This window comes from Barbus barbus (assembly GCF_936440315.1).
Source record: "Barbus barbus genome assembly, chromosome: 1".
Taxonomy (NCBI): Eukaryota; Metazoa; Chordata; class Actinopteri; order Cypriniformes; family Cyprinidae; genus Barbus; species Barbus barbus.
The window spans coordinates 12,391,205-12,415,432 of record NC_136729.1 but is presented as its reverse complement, the minus strand read 5'-3'; the positions used below and the strand labels follow the sequence as shown (position 1 = coordinate 12,415,432).

The following is a 24,228-nucleotide window of genomic DNA, read 5'->3' as shown; positions in this document are numbered from 1 at the left end:
ACATTATAGTTTAAAATAATTGATACAGGTAGTAATAATTCTTATTAATACTTAATGTTACTTTTTAAGAAAAAAAAATGTATATTTAAAAACGTCACTTCAAGTGATTTTATTTTTATTTATTTTGGGGGTAGATTGTTTTGAACACAAAGTCCCAACAGCAAGACAACAGAGAAATATCAAAAGATTATTTACTCACCCTCATGTTGTTCCAAATCTGCATGCTGCTTAAGTTTTTTAAGTTAAAAATAAAATTAAAATGTAGGGTTTTTTTTTTTTTCAAGCTGAGAGCAAAATGAGAACAAAAAAAAAAATTCTTTAGACCCCCCCCCCCCCCTTTTTTTTTTGTGACAAAGCCTGTCAAACTGCAAAAGTTTCATTTGCAATAAATGTAAAAAAAATATTCACCTTAATGAATCTGAATTCTGGCATGTGTTGTAGGTGATCCCAAAGCAACAGTTTGATTATGCGAGATAGAGAAAGAGATTTAAGAGCTGCACTGGAAGAAAACATTTTGCAGAAATAAAAACCTAGATTTTGTTCTGTTTTACATTAAAGTTCCATATCTAGTGCTATAAACATTGATATAGTAGTAATACATATAAATACTATTCCTTGTACATAAGATAAAGATCGAAACTAAAACACAAAGACAAGACTACAAGTAAAAAATTACTCGTTTCAGAGTTAATTCTATCAAATTTATTTGGAGTGAAGACATGCAAAAGTGACAGTATCTGATGATATTCAAAATGTAACACTTCAACATGGCATTCCATTGAGACTCAGTCTTTATGTAGCACCTGTATACTTGTACCTGTATATCTATAAACTCAAATCAAAAGGCGCTATGATTATCAGTCATACAAAGAGTAAAAAAAACAAACAAAAAACCTCTGGAGTAGAAAATAGAATAAACAACCCATTCTACCCAGAAAGTACCTTTATGGGGTTAAAACTTCCTCTGCATGTACCGTTTTAGTACAGTCATTTTACAGTCTGCCTATTTAGAAGGGTACCAGCAAGTCTTTGAAAGGGATTGCTTTCTAACACCAGAAGAGTTCTTAAATCGCAGAAATTGACAATCAAATATTTGTTTCTATGAACCCTGGCTCCATTCAGCTGTACAAAGACAGTCTACAAAGACAATTTTTGAAGTGTACAGTATATAGTACACGAGAGAAAAGCTTTCAGAATTCCTTGGTACACTTTAAAGCAAAACTTAGAGACATAATACACCAGATCGATTGTTGAAAACATTTAAATCCTTTTAAAGGTTTTTGAAGACGTGCATTTTATTATGGAAGCTAATTTGGACTTTTTGTCTCACAATTCATATTTTTCCCCCTTTGCAATTCTAAGAAAAAAAAAAAAATCAAAATATAAACAGAATTCCGAGGTTATATCCTGTAATTCAGATTTTTCTCTCTGAATTCTGAGGTTGCATCTCGCAGTTAGTTTTTTTTTTTTAAGTCCTATTTATTAAAAAATAAAGTAAAAATAAAAAATAAAAGGTAAATCGCACAATTTCAACTTTTTCCCCATTGCAATTGGGAGTTTATAGATCACAATTCAGACTTTTTTCTCAGAATTGCAAGTTTCTATCTCTCAATTCTGAGTTTATATCTCACAATTCTGACTTTTTTCTCAGAACTGCAAGAAAAAAAGTCTAAATTGTTAGATAAAAGTTGCAATTGCCTTTTTATGTTTTTATCCCGTGACTGAAACAATACTTTGTTATTTTTTTTTTTTTAGAATACAATGGTTTACTTAAAATTAAAGTTATAATTCTAGTGAATATGATGTTGGTCATTTAAAAGGTGTGTAAAGCAAATTGAATTTGCTTTTAGAAATATTTTCTGGAAAATCACGAGTTCCTTATCAAAGGCCTTCGAGAAATTTGTGGAACCATTTAAGGAAAATAACAGGACTCTGAAAAATACACCAATTTTTTTCAGTCATTTAAGAAAGTCAGACCCTGTTGTGGTTAATACCACAAAGGCAAAATAGATGCTGAAGTCTGTGCTACGCAAGACTCCCTACCCTTCCATAAACCCTGTTCCTACCGTCAAGGACAAACACTAACTCTAAAGAGCTGCACTGATACAGTAAATTAAATCTGTCAGTCACAGAGTGGAACTCAGTTATCATGTGACTACAAACCTCTCTGCATTCACTCCTTCACCTGTACATCGAAAGCTACATCCTTCATTACATCACATCCACAAAAAACTCACTGGGGTTGCCCATAGCCAAGTGGAAAGACTGCCTAGAGGCTGTCAGCTCAGGCGGGACGGAGCCCAGGTCTCGGGTCGGTGGAGCTCCTGGAGGCCCACCAGGGGTGCCGGAGGGCGGCAAGCCAGGGTGGGGCGGCAAAGTAGGTGTTTGTGGGTGCGGGGCTCCAAGTGCTAGGTGTGGGTGAGGATGTTGTGGCACCATCATCACCATCATTGGGTTGTAGGGGATGGGGATTCCAGGCGGATATGGGGCGAGATGAGCAGGTGGAGGAACGCGATGATGCGAGCGCTGGCTCGAGCGATGACTGGAGCGACTGTGTTCGCTGGGCGTGCCTGAGCCGTGGTCTCGTCTCAGGCTGCTGCGAACAGAGTACTCTGATTCGCTGCCGCTACCAGAACGTGAGTCAGCCCCACCCCCACCGGGAGATTTATCGTCACGTACGCTACCGCCTGCCGTACTGCCAGATACGCTTTTACTGCCCCTTCTCTTCTCTCCGTCACTGCGTGTGGAGCCACTGCTGTGACTCCCTGAGAGAAAGAGACGAGAACACAACATGTGTTAACAGGGGCACAAAAACTTCTTTTAACATGGCAACTAGAATACAAGATGCATGCTGATTGTCGTGGCAACTTTGAAGTTTAATATTAATAATACATTATATTTGTATTCCACAATTAATTTCAGCAAAATGAAGCATTTTACAAGTCAAAACTTAAAATGTTTTTTAAAATTATTTTTAGCTAATATACCATATTATATCAATTTAAAATAACTCAAAACAACAAAACATAATAAATACTGATAAAAATGTATTAAGTGCAGAATATTTGTCCAGCATTTTCTCAATTTTAGTTCCATAATGACAATCAATGGATATACACTACCATTAACAAGTAAAAACATTTTAATGGTTTTGAAAAAATGTCTCATTGTAAGGCTGCATTAAAAAAAAAAAACATTAAAAACAGTAACTGTAAAAATATTACAATTTAAAATTGCTCTTTTCTATTTATTATATTTTAAAACTTAATTTATGAATTTTCAACATCAGGATTCTTTGATGAATACAAAGTTGACTTTAACATTTTATAGCAATGTAAAAGTTATTACGATCACTTTCAATCAATTTAATGCAACCTTGCTGAATAAAAAATAATAATAAAGAATAAATTGAAAAGAAAAAATGATAATGATCTTACTGACCCCAAAACTTTGAACGGTAGTGTATACGGTAGTGTATGTGGATTTTATTGAACTCTGATTCATGAAATCTCTAACAATTTGTTCACACATTTCCATACATTTTGAGCCTGTGGGTCAATGTGTTTGTTACCTTCACTGTGCTGGCTGCCTGCACTGCCTGGGCCGTAGCTGTAGTTGGAGAGCTCATGATAAGGAGGTGGCTGGGTGGAATAGGGGTGAGGGTACTGGTACGTGAAAGAGTGGAGCAAAGGCCAGGGTGTTGCCCCTGGTAAAGGAAGAGGCGCCAGAGTGTCCTGGTCTGAAGCACCGCTGGAACCATCGTTATCATTAAGAGAAAGGTTGGCCATGTCTGAGAGGAAAAAAATTGAGAGATTAAATATGTATGCATTTTACCTATTTTTTTTTTTTTTGCAGTATGTGTTTTATTTTTTTTTATTTTTTTCTATAATAAAAACTGATTTTACTTACAATTTTCACAGTTGCTGAAGTCTCCAAATATGTAATAACACTGTTCAGAGAAGGTGATCTTGTTAACAGTGTGTCTGATGAAACCAGCCTTTAGTAGGTTACTGGCATATTTACGGGCTTCCCGTCTGTCCTGAAACCCATCAATGTGATGATACAGCCACTCAACCACATCTGAACCTATATGCACAGTCATAAAGACAGAGAAAAACAAACACTGGATTAGATTGAAGGTCCATTTGTCTCATAGTCACAAAGATCATTTAGGCACAGTGTATAAATACAGTCTCAGGTAAAAGTCTCTGACCTAGGAAAGCATTGGGAATGGTGATCTTCAGCCACATTCGATCTCTGACCTCCAGACCAGACTCAGGAGATGCCATGGCCTTAGCAACCGATGCCATGTCAGAGCGAAGAGAGAGGTTGAACTCATCAAAGCCTACAGACAGAGAAAGAGAGATTAAATAATAGGGCTAGAGAGAGTGTGCTTGTAAAACAAAGGTGTAGCAAAAGTAAAGAAGACATAAGCGCAACACTTGCGTTCTGTTTCAGTGATAGATGAGCTGGAAGTGATTGTGCTGCTCGGGTAGGATGGAAACACCCCTGTGAGAGCCACTGAATGATTGATCCATGCTGCTGGATCTATGGGCTGGATTGGCTCATCTAAGACACAATATGGGGAAGGATGTTAGATAAACAAATCTCAAATAAAATTATAAAAACTAAATGATACATTTACAATACTACTCAAAAGTTGAAGGTCAGTAGGACTTAAATGTTTTTGAAAGAAGTCACTTCTGCTCACCAAGACTGCATTTATTTGACCAAAAGCACTGTGAAAAGTGGAATTGTGTACTTTTATAACAATTCAAAATAATGTTTTATTTCAAAATATTTTCTATTTTAATACTTTTTTAAAAATGTAATTTAGTCCTGTGATGGCAAAGCTAAATTTTCAGCAGTCGTTACTCTAGTCTTCAGTGTCACATGATCCTTCAGAGATCATTCTTGTATGCTGATTTGGTGCTCATGTCTTATTATTATCAATGTTGAAAACAGTTGTGTTGCGTAATATTTAGGTGTAGACCTTGATACATTTTCTCTCAGGATTCTTTGATGAAGAGAAAATTCAGCATTATAAATATCTGTCCATTTTGACCAATTTAATGCATCCCTGCTGAATACAATTAATTTCTTAAAAAAAAAAAAAAAAGTCCTGACCCCAAACTTTTGAACAGTAATGTATTGGGCCGTATGAATTACATGTAAAAATGATAATTATATATATATATATATATATATATATATATATATATATATATATATATATATATATATATAACAGGGCAACAAATAAATAAATATATATATATATATATATATATACAGTGCCCTCCAAAAGTATTGGAACAGTACGGTCAATTCCTTTATTTTTGCTGTAGACTGTAAACATTTGGGTTTGACATCAAAAGATGAATATGAGATGAGAGATCAACATTTCAGCTTTTATTTACAGGTATTTTCATCTGGATCTGATACACAATTTAGAAGATAGCACCTTTTGTTTGAACCCACCCATTTTTCATGTTACCAAAAGTATTGGAACAGACAGAATTAACAGATTAAAGTGAAAAAAAATTAATATTTAGTTGCAAATCCTTTGCTTTCAATAACTGCATCATATATATATATTTTTTTATATCTAATTCATAAATGAATTAAAATGAGACTCACTGCGTGGCAGGGTGAAATAACCTTGTGGAGCGGGGTCCCAACATTTTGCCACAGTCAGGGTGATGGGTCTAAGAGAATAAAAGTGATATTATAACATTGCAGGTTATATATTTCTGTTTACTAATATATTTTTACTAATAATAACTCGCATAGAGTGCAATACATCGTCCTCCTACTGTGATTCTCCCTTCGAGTCATGTCAGAATAATTGGATTAAGGTAGCAATATATTTATAAGAAAAGTGCACATGAACAGCACCACAATGTTGTATTGACCAGGGTAAACCAATGGTATTTTTTTGAGTCTTGATTTGAAACGATGTAAAAATAGATAAATTAATCATCTTCTGTGGCAGCCCAACAAAAGATAAAATACACTGCTAAACCTCCAATTTCACCACTAAAGTGTATCTTTTGCTCTTCATTTTGTTGTACTAGACATACAAAGATTCAGTTTTTTGTCAGAAATAGAGAAATTATGAAATTTTACATTTAAAAAATGGGACATTCCTATGAGCAGCTCTCACAGACTCACCCAGGTTTATGGACAATCTCACGGAGCACCCTGACTGCATCATCATTACTCATGTTCTCAAAGTTGATATCATTCACCTGCACAGAAAAAAAGAAACAACCCATCTAACAAACATCAGAAGCGGTAATTAGAACAGAACTGCATTAACCCTGCAGCAGTGAAAGTACTGATCCTTTGTTTAGAGCTAGTAACTACTGAAACTGCCGTAATGTTTGTCTCTTAAAGCTGGGTGTGGCCAGAGAATAGCGTTTCAGATTGTAATGTTGAGCATTTAAGTTTGACAGGAATTAAAATAATCGCATTACTCGTCTGACAAGCTGGTCCTCTATTAAATAGATAATATGATGTGCAGATTTCACTTTGTTTCTGATTTACCAGCACTAACCACTTCTTTCCTATCAATGTGTACACAAACACACACCTGCAGCAGCATGTCTCCAGGTTCAATGCGTCCATCTGCAGCTACAGCTCCTCCCTTCATGATGGAGCCAATGTAGATGCCTCCATCACCTCTCTCATTACTCTGACCCACTATACTGATGCCCAAGAAATTATACTTCTCTGTAGGACACAACAAACAGAATGGAGCATGTTATGAATTAAACAATTCATACTTAATAAATAGTGGGTGGAACAAGTAAGAAATGGCACTGACCCATGTTAAGGGTGACTGTAATAATGTTTAGGGACATTGTTGAATCTGTCACACTGCTGAAAGAGGAAGCCTATAACAAAACACAAACAAGAACTCATTAAAACTCAGTTAAATAAAACAAATTGTTTACCTGTATGAAATACTTAAAGGGACAGTCCATCCAATCATTCAAATTCTTTCATCATTTACTCCCTTTATGGTTCCAAACCAGTATGACCTTCTTCTGTTGAACATAAAATATGATATTTTGAAAAACGTTGGCAACCAAACCATTTCAGTTCCCACCGACTTCCATTTTATGGACATTATATGGAAAATTCAACGGCTGTAAATAGGAACCAAAATTGTTTGGTTACCAACATTATTCAAAACATCATTATTTCTGTTCTGTATTAAAGTTAGAGGTTTGAAGTGTGACTAAATGAGAGATTTGTCATTTTTGATGGACTCCCTCAAATGTATTCATATGGTTGTTTCATACTCTCTCCAGACGTGGGCGCTGTTTCCTGCGTCTGCGGTGGCGTTTCAGCAATCTAGACGCTGTGCTCTGTTCAGTGGAGCTGCTGAACCTGATCACAAACATTCGGTAAAATAAACATTCAGAATCATACTCTCCTGCTTAGATATCACTGCTTTGTCTCACGTCAAAATAAAACTTGAAATGGTCTGAAAACGTGATGACTGCGTCTGTTTTGAGTGAGCATTCGGTGTGATGAAATGAAAGATACAGTGCCCTCCAAAACTATTGGAACAGTACGACCAATTCCTTTATTTTTGCTGTAGACTGAAAACATTTGGGTTTGACATCAAAAGATGAATATGAGATGAGAGATTAACATTTCAGCTTTTATTTACAGGTATTTTCATCTGGATCTGATACACAACTTAGAAGATAGCACCTTTGTTTGAACCCACCCATTTATCATGTTACCAAAAGTATTGGATCAGATAGAATTAACATAGATTAAAGTGAAAAAGACTTAATATTTAGTTGCAAATCCTTTGCTTTCAATAACTGCATCAAGCCTATGACCCATTGACATCACCAAACTTTTGCATTCTTCTTTTGTGATGCTTTTCCAGGCTTTCACCGCAGCCTCTTTCAGTTTTGGGGGGTTACTCTTTCAGTCTCCTCTTTAGCAGGTAAAATGCATACTCTACAGGGTTTAAGTGTGGAGATTGACTTGGCCAGTCTAAAACCTTCCACTTCTTGCCCCTGATGAACTCCTTTGTTGTTTTGGCACTATGTTTTGGATGTTTTCTTTCTCCAAACTTTAGGCTTTCCATCACTTTGGTCCATAAAATCAGTCCATAAAACCTTGTCCCAGAATTTTTGAGGCTCATCTCCTATTCTTCTTGCTACTGAGTGGTTTGCATCTTCTGGTGTAGCCTCTGTACTTTTGTTCATGAAGTCTTCTGCGAACAGTAGATTGTGATACCTTCACTCCTGCCCTCTGGAGGTTGTTGCTGATGTCACTAGCAGTTGTTTTAGGGTCTTTCTTTACAGCTGTCACAATGTTTCTGTCATCAACTGCAGATGTTTTCCTTGATCTACCCGTTTGAGGTGTGTTACTTAGTACACCAGTGGTTTCTTTCTTCCTCAGGAGATTCCAAATGGTTGTACTTGCTATTGCCAGTGTTTGTGCAATGGTTTGATTGATTTTTCATGTTCTCTCAGCTTCACAATTTCTCGTTTTTCACCCATAGACACCTCTCTGGTTTTCACGTTGGTTACACGTCTAACTAACTATAAATGCAGTTTGCACGGATCTGAAACTGAGCGCAGACATTCAGTGCTATTTATTGTTTGAATAATCAATTAATAGGACACACCAGGGCAACAAAACACACCTCAGTCACATGTTCCAATACTTTTGGAAACATGAAAAATGGGTGGGTTCAAACAAAAGGTGCTATCTTCTAAGTTGTGTATCAGATCCAGATGAAAATACCTGTAAATAAAAGCTGAAATGTTAATCTCTCATCTCATATTCATCTTTTGATGTCAAACCCAACTGTTTACAGTCTACAGCAAAAATAAAGGAATTGTCCGTACTGTTCCAATACTTTTGGAGGACACTGTATATAAAACTGCCTCCTCATTTTAAAACACCCCCGCACGCCACTGGTGCAAATATATTGTTATGCACATTACAGTATTTGCATTTATCATTGTTCCCCATGCTGCATGCAAACCTATCGGAAAAGATCAAAACCCATTTTTGGATCGTGACCCACCAGTTGAGAACCACTGGACTAAAAGCGTGCACAGATGCTGATACGCTCTAGTAAAGTTCAATCATTTGATTCAGATAACAAATATAAACCTTCTGACATTTAAAAGAAAAATAATTACATGTACTGTATATCTGATCGAAGTGGACTTCTTTAAAGGTGATGCGTGTAATCTGACGCTACAACTACAAAATATTTCCAACCCCAATCCAATATTTAATCAAGTACACTTGTTCTGACCTGCTCATCGTATCATCGTCATCTGAATCACAGAAGCTTGTGGTGTCCAGTTCACTACTCATCACTGTAGCAGCACTCTCATAGCCAGCCAGGTGCCTGTCCATACGAGACTGCCCATTCATACGTGGCCCTGAAACAAAAACAGAAAGAGTACAGTAAAATGAGCATGGACTGCTTTGTCAATGTACTGAAAGACTTTTGAGATAACTGACAAAAATGATTAGCAACATAGAAGACAGAACAGACCATGTTGGTCCAAGCTCTCTCTGGGTCGAGGTCTCTCTCTCCTGAAAGACACGACTGACTCCGTCTCTGTCTGATCATCTAAGGACTCCAGGCTGCCTGCAGTGTTGGGACTGACACACACACACACACACACACACATCATGCAATGATTTACATTCATGACACATCTGAACATCTCTGCATGCTGAGTGAACCTTAAATTTTAAAAAGCAAGCTGTCTCTAGCAAACCAATCTCTGATAAGAAATTGAGAGCAAAGGACCTACACTGGGAAGGGGGAATCACGTTATTAATCAGTATTTTTGACTTCATTTCCAGTAAAAAAAAAAAAAAACGAACAAGATAATTGTACAAGATACAGTTATCTTAGAACAAGATAATTGTACCTGAAAAGTCAAAGCTTTTAGATTTTCATATAATTTATCTTGAATATAAGTATTTTGTCATGTTTCTTTAGCAATTTTTTCTTGAATATAAGTAATATGTCATGTTTCATTAGCATTTTTGCACTAGTTTTAGGAATAAACAATTTCACTAAAATACATTTTGTGTCTTACTTTTTTAACAGCTATTATCATTTACCAGCTTACATTTCAAGACAACATTTCAGACATTTCATTGTTGTGGGTACTTTACACACACAAAAATATTGGACTACCCTATCATGTATCATGCTTTATACTACTGTTCAAAAGATTTTAATGTTTTTAAAACTTTAAAGGTGAGGTATGTAATTTTTCAAAAACATTTTAGAAAACTGAGTCGGGGCCGAGTACCAAAACAAACTTGTAGCCAATCAGCAGTAATGGGCGTGTCTACTCATGATGCGGAGGAGAGAGAGTTCAGTGAACAGCCGAGCCGAGCGACAGAAAGATAGAGATGGGCGGATAAAAAAACAAAAGAAGAAAACGTCTGCAGAACGATAAGGCAAGAAGTAGGACCCGTGTAAATATCGGATCAGCTTTCCAGCACTGGAGAGAACTCAAGAAGCGAAAGGCTTGCGATCGGACGCCGAGGTTGCGTTGTTTCTTCTCGACAGGTGAGTAACACCGTGTCTACACCGGATGCGGCGCGACACAACAACTAAAGTCTGCCTACACTGGATGCGTGTATTTCAGGCGAGAATGTAGTGGTTTAAAACTCAAATCTGTGGTTTATTTATAAAAACAGCGCCTATTTGAAAATGTGCTTCGCCGATTTCGGAGACGTGAGCTCCACGTGATCACCGGGCGCTCAGTGCTCATGTATCCCGAAGAGAGGAGCATAACCTCGGCTAGTCCTTCTGACATTTGCCACTGGCTCTGATGTCGCTGTAGTGGATAAACATAAGATATCATTTGTTTTGGATAAATCTATCAGGTGATCTTTGGTCTTTATTATATTGTTCTATTAATATGTTTAAATGAAAATGAAAAGAGGCAGTGGTGTTTGATATATTTCGTCTGTAAATGCAGCAAGGAAGATTGCAGCAGCCAAGGCGAGCTATCTGACGTTATCAAGTACACTGCTGAACTCCGAACTACCGAGGATGCAAGTCCGAAATTTGCGTACCTGGTATTGAGAAACGCACGTCACCAGACTATTTGCCTAATCTTCTCGGTACTTTAGACCGTGATGGAAACGTGGACAGCAACAGGTCTGGAGGAAAAAAGTTCCTGGGACATATTGTTCCACGTAATTTCTGTGGAAAAGCGGCTTACGTTTCACAGAACTAATCGTTGCCTGGGTTGCGTAGGCTACATATTGTGAAATATTATTACGATTTAAAAATCGATTGTTTTCTGTTTTAATTTATTTTTAAAATGCAATTCATTCCTGTGATGGCAAAGTTGATTTTTCAAAAGATTTTGTTAAACTCTGCACAGTTTTGCATGAATTATTTCATAACTGATAAACACATTGTCTGACACCTGTTTCATAATTGATAAATTTTGCAACATTAACTGTTTTATTATTGTGAAACACTTTTAAATAATCTGAATTTTATAACGTGCTATATAAATGAGAAAAATGTTTTTGCATCATATTAAAAGCATGTATTTGTAATATTTAATTAGGATTACCTTTCAAAGCAAATGTTTGACATATTTTGACTAATCCATGATACAGGGTCTATGTTTTGAAAAGTAAAAAAAGTAAAAAGTGAGTTTTCCTTCAAGTAAAGCTGTACACCAAGTCACTGACTCCCAGTCCAACAACTTATAAGAAAGTGTATTTTAAGGGACTGAGAGAGTACTGCTGCAGACAGCATCCACAAAATGACATTCATGGCGAAGAAACAGAGATGCAGATTAACATACTGGAAGGAAGGGGGTCTGGAGTCTCCAATGCCCCCCGTCCTCTCGGCAGGAGGTGGAGGCAGGGGAGGAGGAGGAGGTGAGGGCTGAGACTGGACCTCTACTGGAGGGGCTGTGGGTTCGGCTGCTGGGGTATCTGAGGACACCAGCTAACAGAAAGAGAGAAGATTGGTGTGAGAGTAAATGTGATCCATAAAAACACGGAACCAAAAAGGACTGGGAAAAGATCTAATGACAATAATAAGACATTATTTTTTTACCCAACACATACTCGTGTAGCTCATTTAGAAGTGTAAAACTGATCACACAATGCTTCAGGTCAAACATATCCAGTGTCTGGGTTTTACGTAACTACAGTTTAAATGAGGAAAAGCTAAATAGCTGCAAGCAGACAGGAAACTATTCAGCTCCGTCTGGGGAGATCAAGCTTTTTAAAAAGCTTGAATAGAATTGCAATAGAAAATGTTAGTTAACAATAAAAAAACATCAACAATCTTCACAACCTGTGACAAAACACTGCATTAAAGCGGTCAAAGTCATGTAATCGAGAAAAGAAAGGCACATCAGATGCGTTATAAGAGACCACATACAGTAATATTGTATGACCTTTCTTCATGCTAATGGATGCTAGGTTATTGTACACTCCTTTTCAATGGACCTTGAGCTATCCTGACGGTAGTCTACTATTTCCATCCCAGTGGGTCTGATTTCGTCCAAGCCTTTTGACTTAAGCACCTGCTTTTCTTTGAGGGCTTTTAGACGAGGCTGGATTTCAGTCTCTGTGTGAAGGGCCTGACACAAACTCTTTAAAGATTCACTGTGACATAAATCAAAACAGCCCTGTTACGTGTCGCTACAGGGATGAGGAGCTTCAGCAAGGTTTAGTGAAATGGTGCAGTTCGCACTTATAAAACTGAGAACTGTTATGACACCATTAAGCATTATATGGCAGTACAGTAAAAAAAAAAAAAAAAAAAAAGTAAAAAATTAAAATAAAAAAAACATTCACCATTATGGGCTACTGCTGACTGACAGAGAGAACTGGAACAGGAACAGTTCTTACCCAGGAGACAACTCTTCCGTTGAAGCATGGCAGCTTGGCACTGTCATCTGAGATCTCCTCCTTCACCACCCTGAGCGGACACAATTACCAAAGAGAGACAGAATTCAAATGAAGGAACACACATTTTGACAGATTTATGTATTCATACATAAATGCATGCATCTAGGCTATTTTGACTTTACTTATGGACTAAATAGATTTTTACAAATATAATAAGAAAATATGAGTGCTTGCGCACACAAAAAAAAAGTATTATCACAATGCTGTTTCATATTTATTGTTAATACTCCAATTTTATATCATACAGGTACATCTCAAAAAATTTGAATATCGTGAAAAAGGTCAATATTTTTTGTCATTTCAGAAAGTGAAACCCATATATTATATATATATTCATTACACACAGAGTGAAATATTTCAAGCCTTTATTTGTTGAAATTTTAATGATTATGGCTTACAGATAATGAAAACCCAAAATTCAGTGTCTCAGAAAATTTGAATATTACATAAGATCAATAAAAAAATTGATATTTTAAACAGAAATGTCAGGCTTCTGAAAAGTATGTTAATTTCTATGCACTTAATACTTAGTTTTGCATGAATTACTGCATCAATGCGGCGTGGCATGGAGGCAATCAGCCTGTGGCACTGCTCAGGTGTAACAGAAGCCCAGATTGCTTTGATAGCGACCTTCAGGTCATCTGCATTGTTGGTTCTGGTGTCTCTCATCTTCCTCTTGACAATACGTTCAGGTCAGGTGAGTTTGCTGACCAATCAAGCACAGTAACACCATGGTCATTGAACCAGCTTTTGGTACCTTTGGCAGTGTGGGCAGGTGCCAAGTCCTGCTGGAAAATGAAATCAGCATCTCCATAAAGCTTGTCAGCAGAAGGAAGCATGAAGTGCTCTACAATTTCCTGGTAGATGGCTGCGTTGCCTGTGGACTTCAGAAAACACAGTGGACCAACACCAGCAGATGACATGGCAGCCCAAATCATCACTGACTGTGGAAACTTCACACTGGACTTCAAGCAACATGGATTCTGTGCCTCTCCACTCTTTCTCCAGACTCTGGGACCTTGATTTCCAAATGAAATGCTAAATTGACTTTCATCTGAAAAGAGGACTTTGGACCACTGAGCAACAGTCCAGTTCTTTTTCTCCACAGCCCAGGTAAGACGCTTCTGACGTTGTCTCTGTTTCAGAAGTGGCTTGGTAGCCCTTTTCCTGAAGACGTCTGAGCGTGGTGACTCTTGATGCACTGACTCCAGCTTCAGTCCACTCCTTGTGAAGCTCTCCCAAGTGTTTGAATCAGCTTTGCTTGGCAATGGCAATTTTATTTATATAGCACTATTTACTACAACCAAGGTTGACCAATGTGATTTACAATAAAAATAAACTAAAAACAGCAAATAACAAGGAAGTAATACATCATAACGTACAACAAAATATAAGGCAATGATAACAAGTGCTTCAATCAGAAAAAAAGGCCTTATCGAACAGATAGGTTTTTAATTTGGACTTAAAAATAGCCTCAGATGAAGCCATTCTAATAAAACTGGGCAGATCATTCCAGAGTCTTGGAGCAATTGTAGCAAAAGCGCAATCACCCCTACACTTCAGCCTCGACTTGGGGATAAACAAGAGTCTCTGGTTAGAGGACCGCAGGGATCTGGTTACATTGTGCTCCATCAATAGATCAGAGATATATGAAGGAGCCATACTGTTTAGTGACTTATAGACAATAAGTAAAATTTTAAAATCTACTCTGTAACGCACAGGTAGCCAATGTAAAGACTGTAAAACCGGAGTAATATGATCCCGTTTATGGATCCCTGACAGAAGTCTAGCTGCCGCATTCTGAACAAATTGTAATCGGGATAAAGCTGTTTGACTAATCCCAGCATAGAGTGAGTTACAGTAATCTAATCTAGAAGTAATAAAAGCATGAATCACTTTCTCAAAATTTTTAAAAGAAAGAAAAGTCTTAGCTTTAGACAAGAGCCGCAACTGAAAGAAGGATGATTTGACCACAGAATTTATCTGCCTATCAAACTTCAAATGTTCATCAAATACCACACCCAAGTTTTTCACGTAACGCTTAACACATGAGGATAACCCACCAAGATTTGGTTCAGAAACAGTTGATGAATCTGAGGGTTTAAAGACAATAATCTCTGTTTTCTCCTCATTAAAATTCAGAAAATTTAGCGACAACCATGCCTTTAGATCTTCCAAGCATGCCAGGAGAGCATCTAATCCATCTGAGTTTCGTTTTATAGGCAGATAAACTTGTGTATCGTCAGCATAACAGTGGAACGACAGCCCATACCTTCTAAAAATGGAACCAAGTGGAAGCATATATAAAGAGAAAAGGATGGGAGCTAAAATAGATCCTTGGGGAACCCCGCAGGTTAATGCAGCCTTACTAGAAGTAAGATCTCCCATCTTAACCGAAAAAGTTCTATTGGTAATATAAGATTTAAACCAATCCAATGCACTGCCTGTAATACCTACACAAAATTCCAGTCGATTAATAAGGACAGCATGATCAACAGTATCAAATGCGACAGTAAGATCTAGAAGCACAAGAACAGCGTAGTTTGACCGTAGTCACACGTTAATAATATATCATTAAAAACCTTTAACAATGCAGTCTCAGTGGAGTGATATTTTCTAAAACCAGACTGAAAAACCTCAAAGATCAGGTTGTCGGCTAGAAAAGTCTGTAATTGGTCAAGAACCGTTTTCTCCAAAATTTTTGTAATGAACGACAAATTAGAAATGGGCCTATAATTTGCTAAAACGGTGGGATCCAAGCTCTGTTTTTTAAGCAGAGGATGAACAGTTGCATATTTTAACAGATCTGGAACAGTACCAGTTTCTAAGCAACCATTTATCAGAATCAGAAGATATGGACCCACCACATCCAAAATTTGTTTAAGAAAAAATGGGGGAATCACATCAGTTGAAGAGCCAGAGGATTTAAGATGATTCACTAAATCTATAAAATATTTTTCAGTAATTGGAGTAAAATGACTCAAAACAGCAGAACAACTAAGGGGAAACGAAGGGTCTGACAGAACAGGGTTTCTCCCCATTCTTAAATCATTTATCCTATTTAAAAAAAACTTGGGAAAATCATCACATGTTCGCGAAGACACTTCTGAAGAAGAGCAAATGGAAGGATTGATAGTGGCATTGATAATGTTAAAAATAATTTTTGGCTTATGGCAGTTCTTATTTATAATTTCAGTGAAATACTTAGATTTTGCTGTTTTTACAGCTTTCTGATATTGAGATAATGAGTCCCTTAGCATTTGCAATGAGACTTGGAGTCTATCCTTTTTCCATTTTCGCTCAAATCTTCTACAGATTTGCCTAAGAGAGCAAACAGTGTCATCTAACCATGGCTCAGATCTTGGTTTATGATGTAGTGTCTTTAAAGGTGCCACTAAGTCCAAGACGTGTGCACAGGAGGAATTAAAACTGAAAAGAAGCTCTTCAGCACTCAAATCACAATTAAAATCATCCATTTGAAGAGACACTTCATCAAAAAATAAGGAAAAGGCTTCTCTGGTAGTTGGGGTAATAAGCCGAGCCCGACGAGTAGAAGAAGACGGATTAGATACATTAAACAACGATGGAAACCTAAACAAAACAGATTTATGATCAGAGAAACCATTTTCACACACCTCTAGGTCACACAGAGAGAAACCATATGTTAACACTAAATCAAGTGTATGCCCCTGCTGATGAGTGGGTACATTGACCTGAAGACTTAAATCGAACGCATTTAAAAGGTTAATAAAATCCTTCGCTGAACAATCAGCAGCACAGCAAACATGCACATTAAAATCTCCTAAAATTAGGAGTTGTTCATATCTCGGCATGACATCCTCTAGAAAGTCTGCAAAGTCCGTTAAAAAGTCCTTATTGTATTTTGGGGGTCGATAGATCTGTGCAACCAAAAGCGGCTCATCCAATTTCAGTGCAAACAACTGCAGTTCAAAACTATTATATTTATTTGAAGCAACGGGACGACAGGAAAACATGTCTTTATATATGGAGGCCAAACCTCCACCTCGCCCCGTTGAACGAGGAGAATTAAAAAAAAAAACAGTTTGACGGAAGCAGTTCAGAGGAGCTTAAATCCCCAGTAGTGAGCCAGGTTTCAGTCAGAAAAAGAAAATCCAAATGATGAGCAGAAAAAAAATTCTTGATATTAAAAGTCTTATTTACTACCTATCTGGCGTTGATCAAAGCCATCCTAAGCCGAGGTGGGCATTCCAAAGAATGCATAGACAGATTTGCCTGAGGTAGTGAACGAAGATGGTCTGTGCACACTCCTCCACGCCAAAGCCGAGGAGAGCGGACTGCAGGGAGTGGCGCCGCCGAGGTAGGAAACGCAGGAGTAATCCATCCGTGCACTGGTTCCAACGAGCGCCAACGAATAAAGTGTTTCCTGGCCAAGCCTCCCGCATGGAATCCCAGTTGAAGCTGAGACTCCCGGTGGAGTCACAGGAAGCGCTTTAGCTTAATAGCTAGGCCGCCCCGTCTTCCACGACGTCTCCTGCGCCTTCTCGCCGGTAAGGAACACGGCCAACGGCGTAAAGAGTCAGGTATCGACAATAATAAGGGAGGTGGAGAATAATGAGGACTGATCATTGCTTGATAATGTAGCTTAATTGAAACTTCTTCCAAGTTTAAAAGAGAAAGTCGATCATAAGTTATGACTGATGAAGCACACTGCGTTAAACATAACATAAAACAAGTTAAAACGGACAAACTAAACACTGCACTGCACTGAGCAACAGACGGCAAGCCACCCACAACGGCGCCATCTTGAGTACTTGAATACTTTGCTTGACAGTATTCTCAAGCTTGCGGTCATCACTGTTGCTTGTGTACCTTTTCCTACCCAATTTCTTCCTTCCAGTCAACTTTGCATTTAATATGCTTTGATACAGCACTCTGTAAACAGCTACACCTTTCAGTAATGACCCTCTGTGACTTACACTCTTTGTGGAGGGCATCAATGATCGTCTTCTGGATCATTGCCAAGTCAGCAGTCTTCTCCATTATTGTGGTTTCAAAGAACAAGAGATACCCGGACTTTATACTGTAGGGATGGGCATTAATTGAAACTCAAATGTAAGTATTCTAATATTTTGAGATACTGATGTAAACTCTAACCATCAATTAAAAATTAAAACAAAAAAACTTTTGAAATGTTTTACTTTACATGTAATGAATCTAAAATATATGAAAGTTTCACTTTTTGAAATAAGCTACAAGAAAAAATAAACTTTTTCAAGATATTCAAAAAAAAATTCTGGTCCCTCGCTCTGCTCCCTCCTAAATATGACTATGGAAATATTTTAAGGTGAATTAATTTCTTTAGAACAGTAACAGGACTCAACAATAAAGATTTTTTTCTGTTGACTAATTGGACCAGTAGTCTTTTTTTTTTTCTTGCCTAAAAGACTGCTCAATTTTTAATCATTGCATTTTTGCTTGAAATATTTATATTACAAAAAGTAAATAAGCAAGTTCATAAACATTCACTAAAAAGATTTACACTACTGTTCTGAAGTGAAATAAATTATTAAATAAATTATTCCTTTTATTCAACAAATACACATTAATTGATCAAAAGTGACAGTACAGACATTTATAATATTATAAAACACTTCTATTTCAATTCTATTGTTGTTCTTTTGAACTTTATATTCAAAGAATCCTGAAAAAACACTACATTGCAGTTTCCACAAAATATTAAGCAGCACAACAGTTTTCAATATTAATAATAAGAAAAGTTTCTTAAGTCAGCACATTTTCTGAAGGATAACGAGACACTGAAGACTGATTTTTGCCATTACAGAAATGAATTACAAACATTAAAACAGAAAAAAGTTACTTTAAACTGTAATAATATTTCACAATATTACAATTTCTACTGTATTTTTGATCAAATAAATTCAATCTTGGAGAGCATAAGAAACTTCTTTCAAAAACATAAAAACAATGGCCCCAAATATTTGTACAGTAGTGTATATACATTCTTACTGATGCTTCCAAGACTAGATAACATCATCTTGTTGACAATTCAGCAGAACTGTTGTTGCCATAACAAAGTAGAATACAGCACTGAAAAAAAATGCTTAAGTTTGCAAGGCATAAAAATGGATGTATAATATAAATTATATTTTTAGTAGCACTGGCAGCACATTATGTCAAAGTTTAATCAGTGTTATGCATTTGAATATGTATCAGCAATATAACAGTATTGCTTGCCTTAGGAAACACCACTAATAGTTATGTTAAAATTAAAGAAATATTAAGTGACTTTTTAAAAATTATTTTTCTAAACTCAATCTGAGTGCACAAACCATTGCTAGTTCTTCTCTGCAAACAAAAAAACATTTGACTAGATGATGTAACTCTACAACAATTTCACAAAGCACTTCCTGAAAGCAAAGCTCTCCTGCATTTTAACGCTTGTGAAACAATCCCACCCCCAAACCCTGTAATGATGCTAATCAAGCCCAACATTTGTACTTGAAAAACAACCCTTGACCTCTAACACAATCACACACACACTCAAAACCTGATTTTAACAAAAGCTCTTACAACAGAATGAGTTCTGGGCTTATTAAGTCTGCTTTAGGTGTTTCATTGTGGCCCTGCAGCAATTTGGATATTTATTTTAATTTGGACTATTTGCGCTTAATACAGTCTGAGAAATAAGGAAACAGGAATAAAACTGCACTGCAATCTGGTCTGTAATCTTAAGGGGATGTTTAAAAAAAAAACAGAATGTAGAGGGGGCCTGGAGAAACCAAGGGGTCTTCTGCTACTTTCTCTCTCTCACTCTCTTTCTGTTGATTCTATCCCAGACACTAAGCAAATGGCCCGTCTCCAACCATATCCCTCCCCAAACACAGAGCAACCCCAGCCACACACAGTCAGACTGACAGCTGGCTCTACACACTGCAGCATCACAGCACTGCCCCCTGCTCTCTGTCCCACTCCACTACCGTATCAGCTTACATCCACATCCAACGCCGTTCAACAATAATACACACACGTCCATCCTTTCCACAATAACAAAAACTGGCGAGACATTCACGGCCTTTCTCCCATGGCAGGAAAGAAGAAACGATCAAGTCTTCAGATTTCACTTTCCTGGTAAAATCTAGAAAAATCAGATCTCAGTAATGTAGTTACTCCAATTTAGCACGACTTTGCTAGAATAAGTCACAGCTGGCTGACATTTTGGCTCCAGGGTTAGAAAAAAAAATGCTAATTTGCAAATCCTGTTACCTGTAAAACTATGTTAGTGCCACTATGATGAAAATTTGTCATTGTTAATGAGAAAGACACAACAGACCCTCTGTTACTCTATTGTTTTATACTATGGTCTGTAGATGCATATTATGGAAGCCGTTTCCGCCACGGAATAAAAATGTAAAAAAGGTAATTGCGAGATATAAAATCAAAATTCAGAGTTTTTCTGCCTGTGATTTTTTTCCCACATCTCGCAATTCTGACTTTTTTCCTCATGCATCTTACAATTTTCTTTTTAATTGTGGTTTTCTCAATTGTGAGTTTTTCTCTCAGAATTGTGAGATATTAAAACACAATTACGTTTTAATTTTCTTTTTATCCTGTGGCGGAAACAAGCTTCCATAATGTATTGTGATAGATATCAAATTAAACATAAATATTACAAACAAACACGGTCACAGTCTTGCAGCATGTAAAACAGTTGTATTTATTTTATACTGCCTGTCAACTAATTAATGTGTATATGTTTTAGCATGGCTCTACATTTACAGTGCTTCAGGTTAATGTCTCTGATTCATATCAGCATGAACTAAGTGTATAAGCTATCAAACTGATGGAGTATTTACAGTCAGATCATAACATCCTAATTTGCTTCGATTACCACAGACATTCCAGCAGCATCTGGAGAATGCATAACTGACAAGTACGTGGCTGAGATTTGTTGGCTGGTATTCTGTCCATAGCAGGACGTTTTAGGCTATATATGCGGTCAGAGACAAAGAACTCCTTAAGAAAAAAGGACTGGCAGAACAGTGGGACATTACAAATTTGCCCCGTGTGCAAAGAAGAGAGGGAAAAGATGAGAATTTCACTACATGAGGGATATGAGATCTAATGTGTAGGCAGAAAACTGAATAGCTACAAATTACACACTAACAAATGTTTGAAGACTGTTTGTAAGATTTTTTAAATGTTTTGAAAAGGTCTCTGCTCACCAATATTGCATTTATTTAATAGAAATACAGTAAAAACAGGAACATTGTAAAAATTTAACTGTTTTCCCTTTTAATATTTTAACATGTGAATTTACCCCTGTTATGGCAAAGTTTATTTTTTTATAGCCATTACCCTAATCTGTCAATGTCACGTGATACTTTACATAAATTATGTTAATATGCTGATTTGGAGCTTATTACTAATGTTGAAAACAGTTGTGTGTTTGTGGAAACTGTTACACCGTTTTCCTTGTTCTTTCTTTCTTTTCCCCCCTAATAGAAAGTTCAAAAATACAACATTTATATAAAATATAAATCGGTTTTTAGTCAAAGTTGACTCCAAACATTTAGTACATATTAAAAACTATTTAAGAAATGTTATATCTTGTCTATCCTACATCAGCTTTAATAGAATGACAATATTTCACATCAAACAGCGTCATTGAACACAACTAATTTTATGGGCAAGGTATTTTTCATTTAGCCTAAAGTCAGACTGCATAAACTGATAAACTCTGTCGAGACATGGAGTGATGATACAACTATAGACCACCCACAACACTGTCCTTCTCGTAGAAAACCCTTACAAACAGCATCGGACACAACATACAAACAGATTTATTTCCTACACATGGAAGAAAAAAACTCCTTTGTTCTGGCTATTCGTGCACATCTTTGTGTGTTTTCACGCATTTGCTTACCCGAAGTCCTGGTCCATAGACTTGAAGAAGAATTTGTAGTTCGGCTTGTTCAAAACTTGTTTAAAATCCAGCAAAGTGATTTTCTCAGCCGCTATGGGAATTTTCACCAAGTACGGCGTCTCTTCTTCGTCAATGTGATAAATTATTTTGGTCTCCGCCATGTCTCCCAACTCAACTCAACTTTCCCGTTGTTCTACTAAAGTATGGAAGAGGCAGCAGCTATGCTGCTAATGTTAGCCAGTGCTCCCGAGAGAAGGGGGTTGAGAAAACTCGCCTAGACCACAATACTACTATCCAATAACACTGCTCCGACTAGCGCATCCAGTATAAACAAAGAAAAATAGCGCTGTTGTGCCTAACTTTTGTTGTCTTGAACGCTCAAAAGTGTCATGATTTCCGTTAAAACACACCTACAAACAGCTACCCTGTTGTAACAACATTTTCCCCGTACGAAAACACATGGGGGTTTGAAAAACTTCTCTTCGGCTCGGGTGTGACGACAGAGAGGCGCCCTGGACTTCCCACTGCTTCGCTTCTATTGGGGCATGAGTGCCTTTGTGCTACGAAGTGGGAATTTTGATTCGTCCCAGTGACTCGAATCTTTTGAATCAGTTCACTATTCCCAAAGATTCGTTTGCGAACCCTTTCTGTAGGTCACGCCAGTAGGTGGAAACTGTTGTGTTATAACTTAAAGGTGGGGTGTGTATTTTTTTCAAAAACGCTTTAGAAAACCGAGTAGGGTGAGTACCAAAACAAACTTGTAGCCAGCAGTAAGAGGAAAGAGCGCTCAGTGGTAGGGATGGGAAGATTCCCCCCATTCATTCCATGCATATGCATAAAAAGCATTAAAGCGTGCATTGGCTACAAGTTGGCATTTATATCGCAAATTTGATTTTCTACCGTATTGGAGAGAAATGAAGATGCACATCGCCGGTCTTTCATGCAGAGAACTCTGCTCATGTGTTTGCATAATGATGCATTTAAGAGTTAATGAACAAACGTATCATTATAAAAGTTTACAGTGTTTCTGCAGATGAAATATAACACGGATAACATTAAATAAATATTTTTAAATCAGGTTAGATGTTGATTATGTATCTGCCATGTTTGTAGTTATTTAACACTTTTTGTGCGTGTTTATAGTTCTAATCGAATCCCCGTCCACTGCGCAATGTGTTGTGGGCAATATTAGCCGTTAGAGTGTGCATCAATCTGCACTTCGAATTCTAACCGGAAGTAGTAGACCATCCGGGAATCTTTGGCATACTTTTTTAAACATGCTATGATTTGGGACATACTAATTCTATTTTCGAATACTATTTAGGATGGATAGAATGCAAATTGGGATGCATCACAACACCACGGAAACCCAAGGAAAATGGGGATTAAAGTCCAAAACCTGGCTTGAAATAATCTAACAAATCATCCGGGGCTAAAGCGGTTGCATAAACGATAAATTAAGTTCACGCAATCTCACTAATTTGAGCACGCTTATTCTTAGCAGCTCTTAAAGGGGGGTAGCTACTGTTTCATGCATTCAGAGTTGTTTACACTCTTAAAGAGTTGGATTCTCATGCTAAGCATGGCCAAAGTTTCAAAAAATGATTTGGAAGTATGACAGTTTCTGTGCCAAAAATCTTACTTCTGGGTTCGTACAAATTTCATAGTTTTTTTCGATCGTGGCTCTTGCTGACGTAATCGACAGTGGAACTCCTTATATGGGCATTTCTCCCGGAAGCGCTGGAGCGCATCGGCCAGCCCGAACCCAGCGTTACGTGAACAGTGGATGCAGTTTGTTTTTCTGCAGCTGCAACTGAGTTTCTCAAGTGTGTTTGTTGACAAACGTTTTATAAACAAGGCCCTGTTCGACTGTGGATTTGCACATCATTTGATACTGAAAGATGGATCAGTTCCAGCTATAAAAGATCCAGATTGAGGATTGATCCAGATTGATCCAGACATGATTCAGAACTACAGACGGAAGTGAAATGGCATCAAATGTCTCTGTTTTATTGGCGATCGGGGCTCAAGTGCTCCTCAATCTTTAGCTCCGCCCACGGCGCGTCTCCAGGAGCTTGGCTTTTTTCGGAGAGAATCGTAAAGCTGTATCTTTCTCTTATAAATATGATAAAACTAAAAACCTTTTGGAGATGAAGGATGCAGTACTACTCTATAGGTACTCAAGATTAACATGAGATTGGGTGAAACTGTGTGTGTTATGTCCCCTTTAATGTCGATCACGGATCAAATCGATCCACCACGGCAAACTAAACAGCGAATGTATTTGTGCAATTTAATGCATTTGAGACGTTGTGTTTTCCTCATGGCATAAC

The 24,228-nt window shown here is 37.3% G+C and overlaps 1 protein-coding gene across 1 annotated transcript; it reads right to left on the bottom strand.

Annotated features, from left to right (window-relative positions):
• Positions 1-682: 682 nt before the first annotated feature.
• On the bottom strand, positions 683-22,505 carry LOC306871904 (segment polarity protein dishevelled homolog DVL-2-like). Its single transcript, XM_079420153.1, has 15 exons — positions 21,896-22,505; positions 12,910-12,979; positions 11,850-11,995; positions 9,551-9,660; positions 9,305-9,434; positions 7,311-7,398; positions 6,830-6,899; positions 6,596-6,735; positions 6,175-6,251; positions 5,641-5,708; positions 4,447-4,569; positions 4,214-4,345; positions 3,910-4,086; positions 3,572-3,790; positions 683-2,765 (listed from the first exon to the last, which is right to left on the bottom strand). The coding sequence occupies exons 1-15, from the start codon at positions 22,054-22,056 to the stop codon at positions 2,212-2,214; spliced, it is 2,265 nt and encodes a 754-aa protein (XP_079276279.1). The 5' UTR covers positions 22,057-22,505; the 3' UTR covers positions 683-2,211.
• Between the last annotated feature and the right edge of the window lie 1,723 nt (positions 22,506-24,228).

Coding starts and splice junctions, on each gene's coding strand:
- LOC306871904 (XM_079420153.1), bottom strand. CDS start 22,056: ATGGCGGAGACCAAAATAATTTATCACATTGACGAAGAAGAGACGCCG. Junction 12,980..21,895: donor TCTATGGACCAGGACTTCGG/GTAAGCAAATGC, acceptor GTGTCCGCTCAG/GGTGGTGAAGGAGGAGATCT. Junction 3,791..3,909: donor CTTCAGCAACTGTGAAAATT/GTAAGTAAAATC, acceptor TTTTCCTCTCAG/ACATGGCCAACCTTTCTCTT.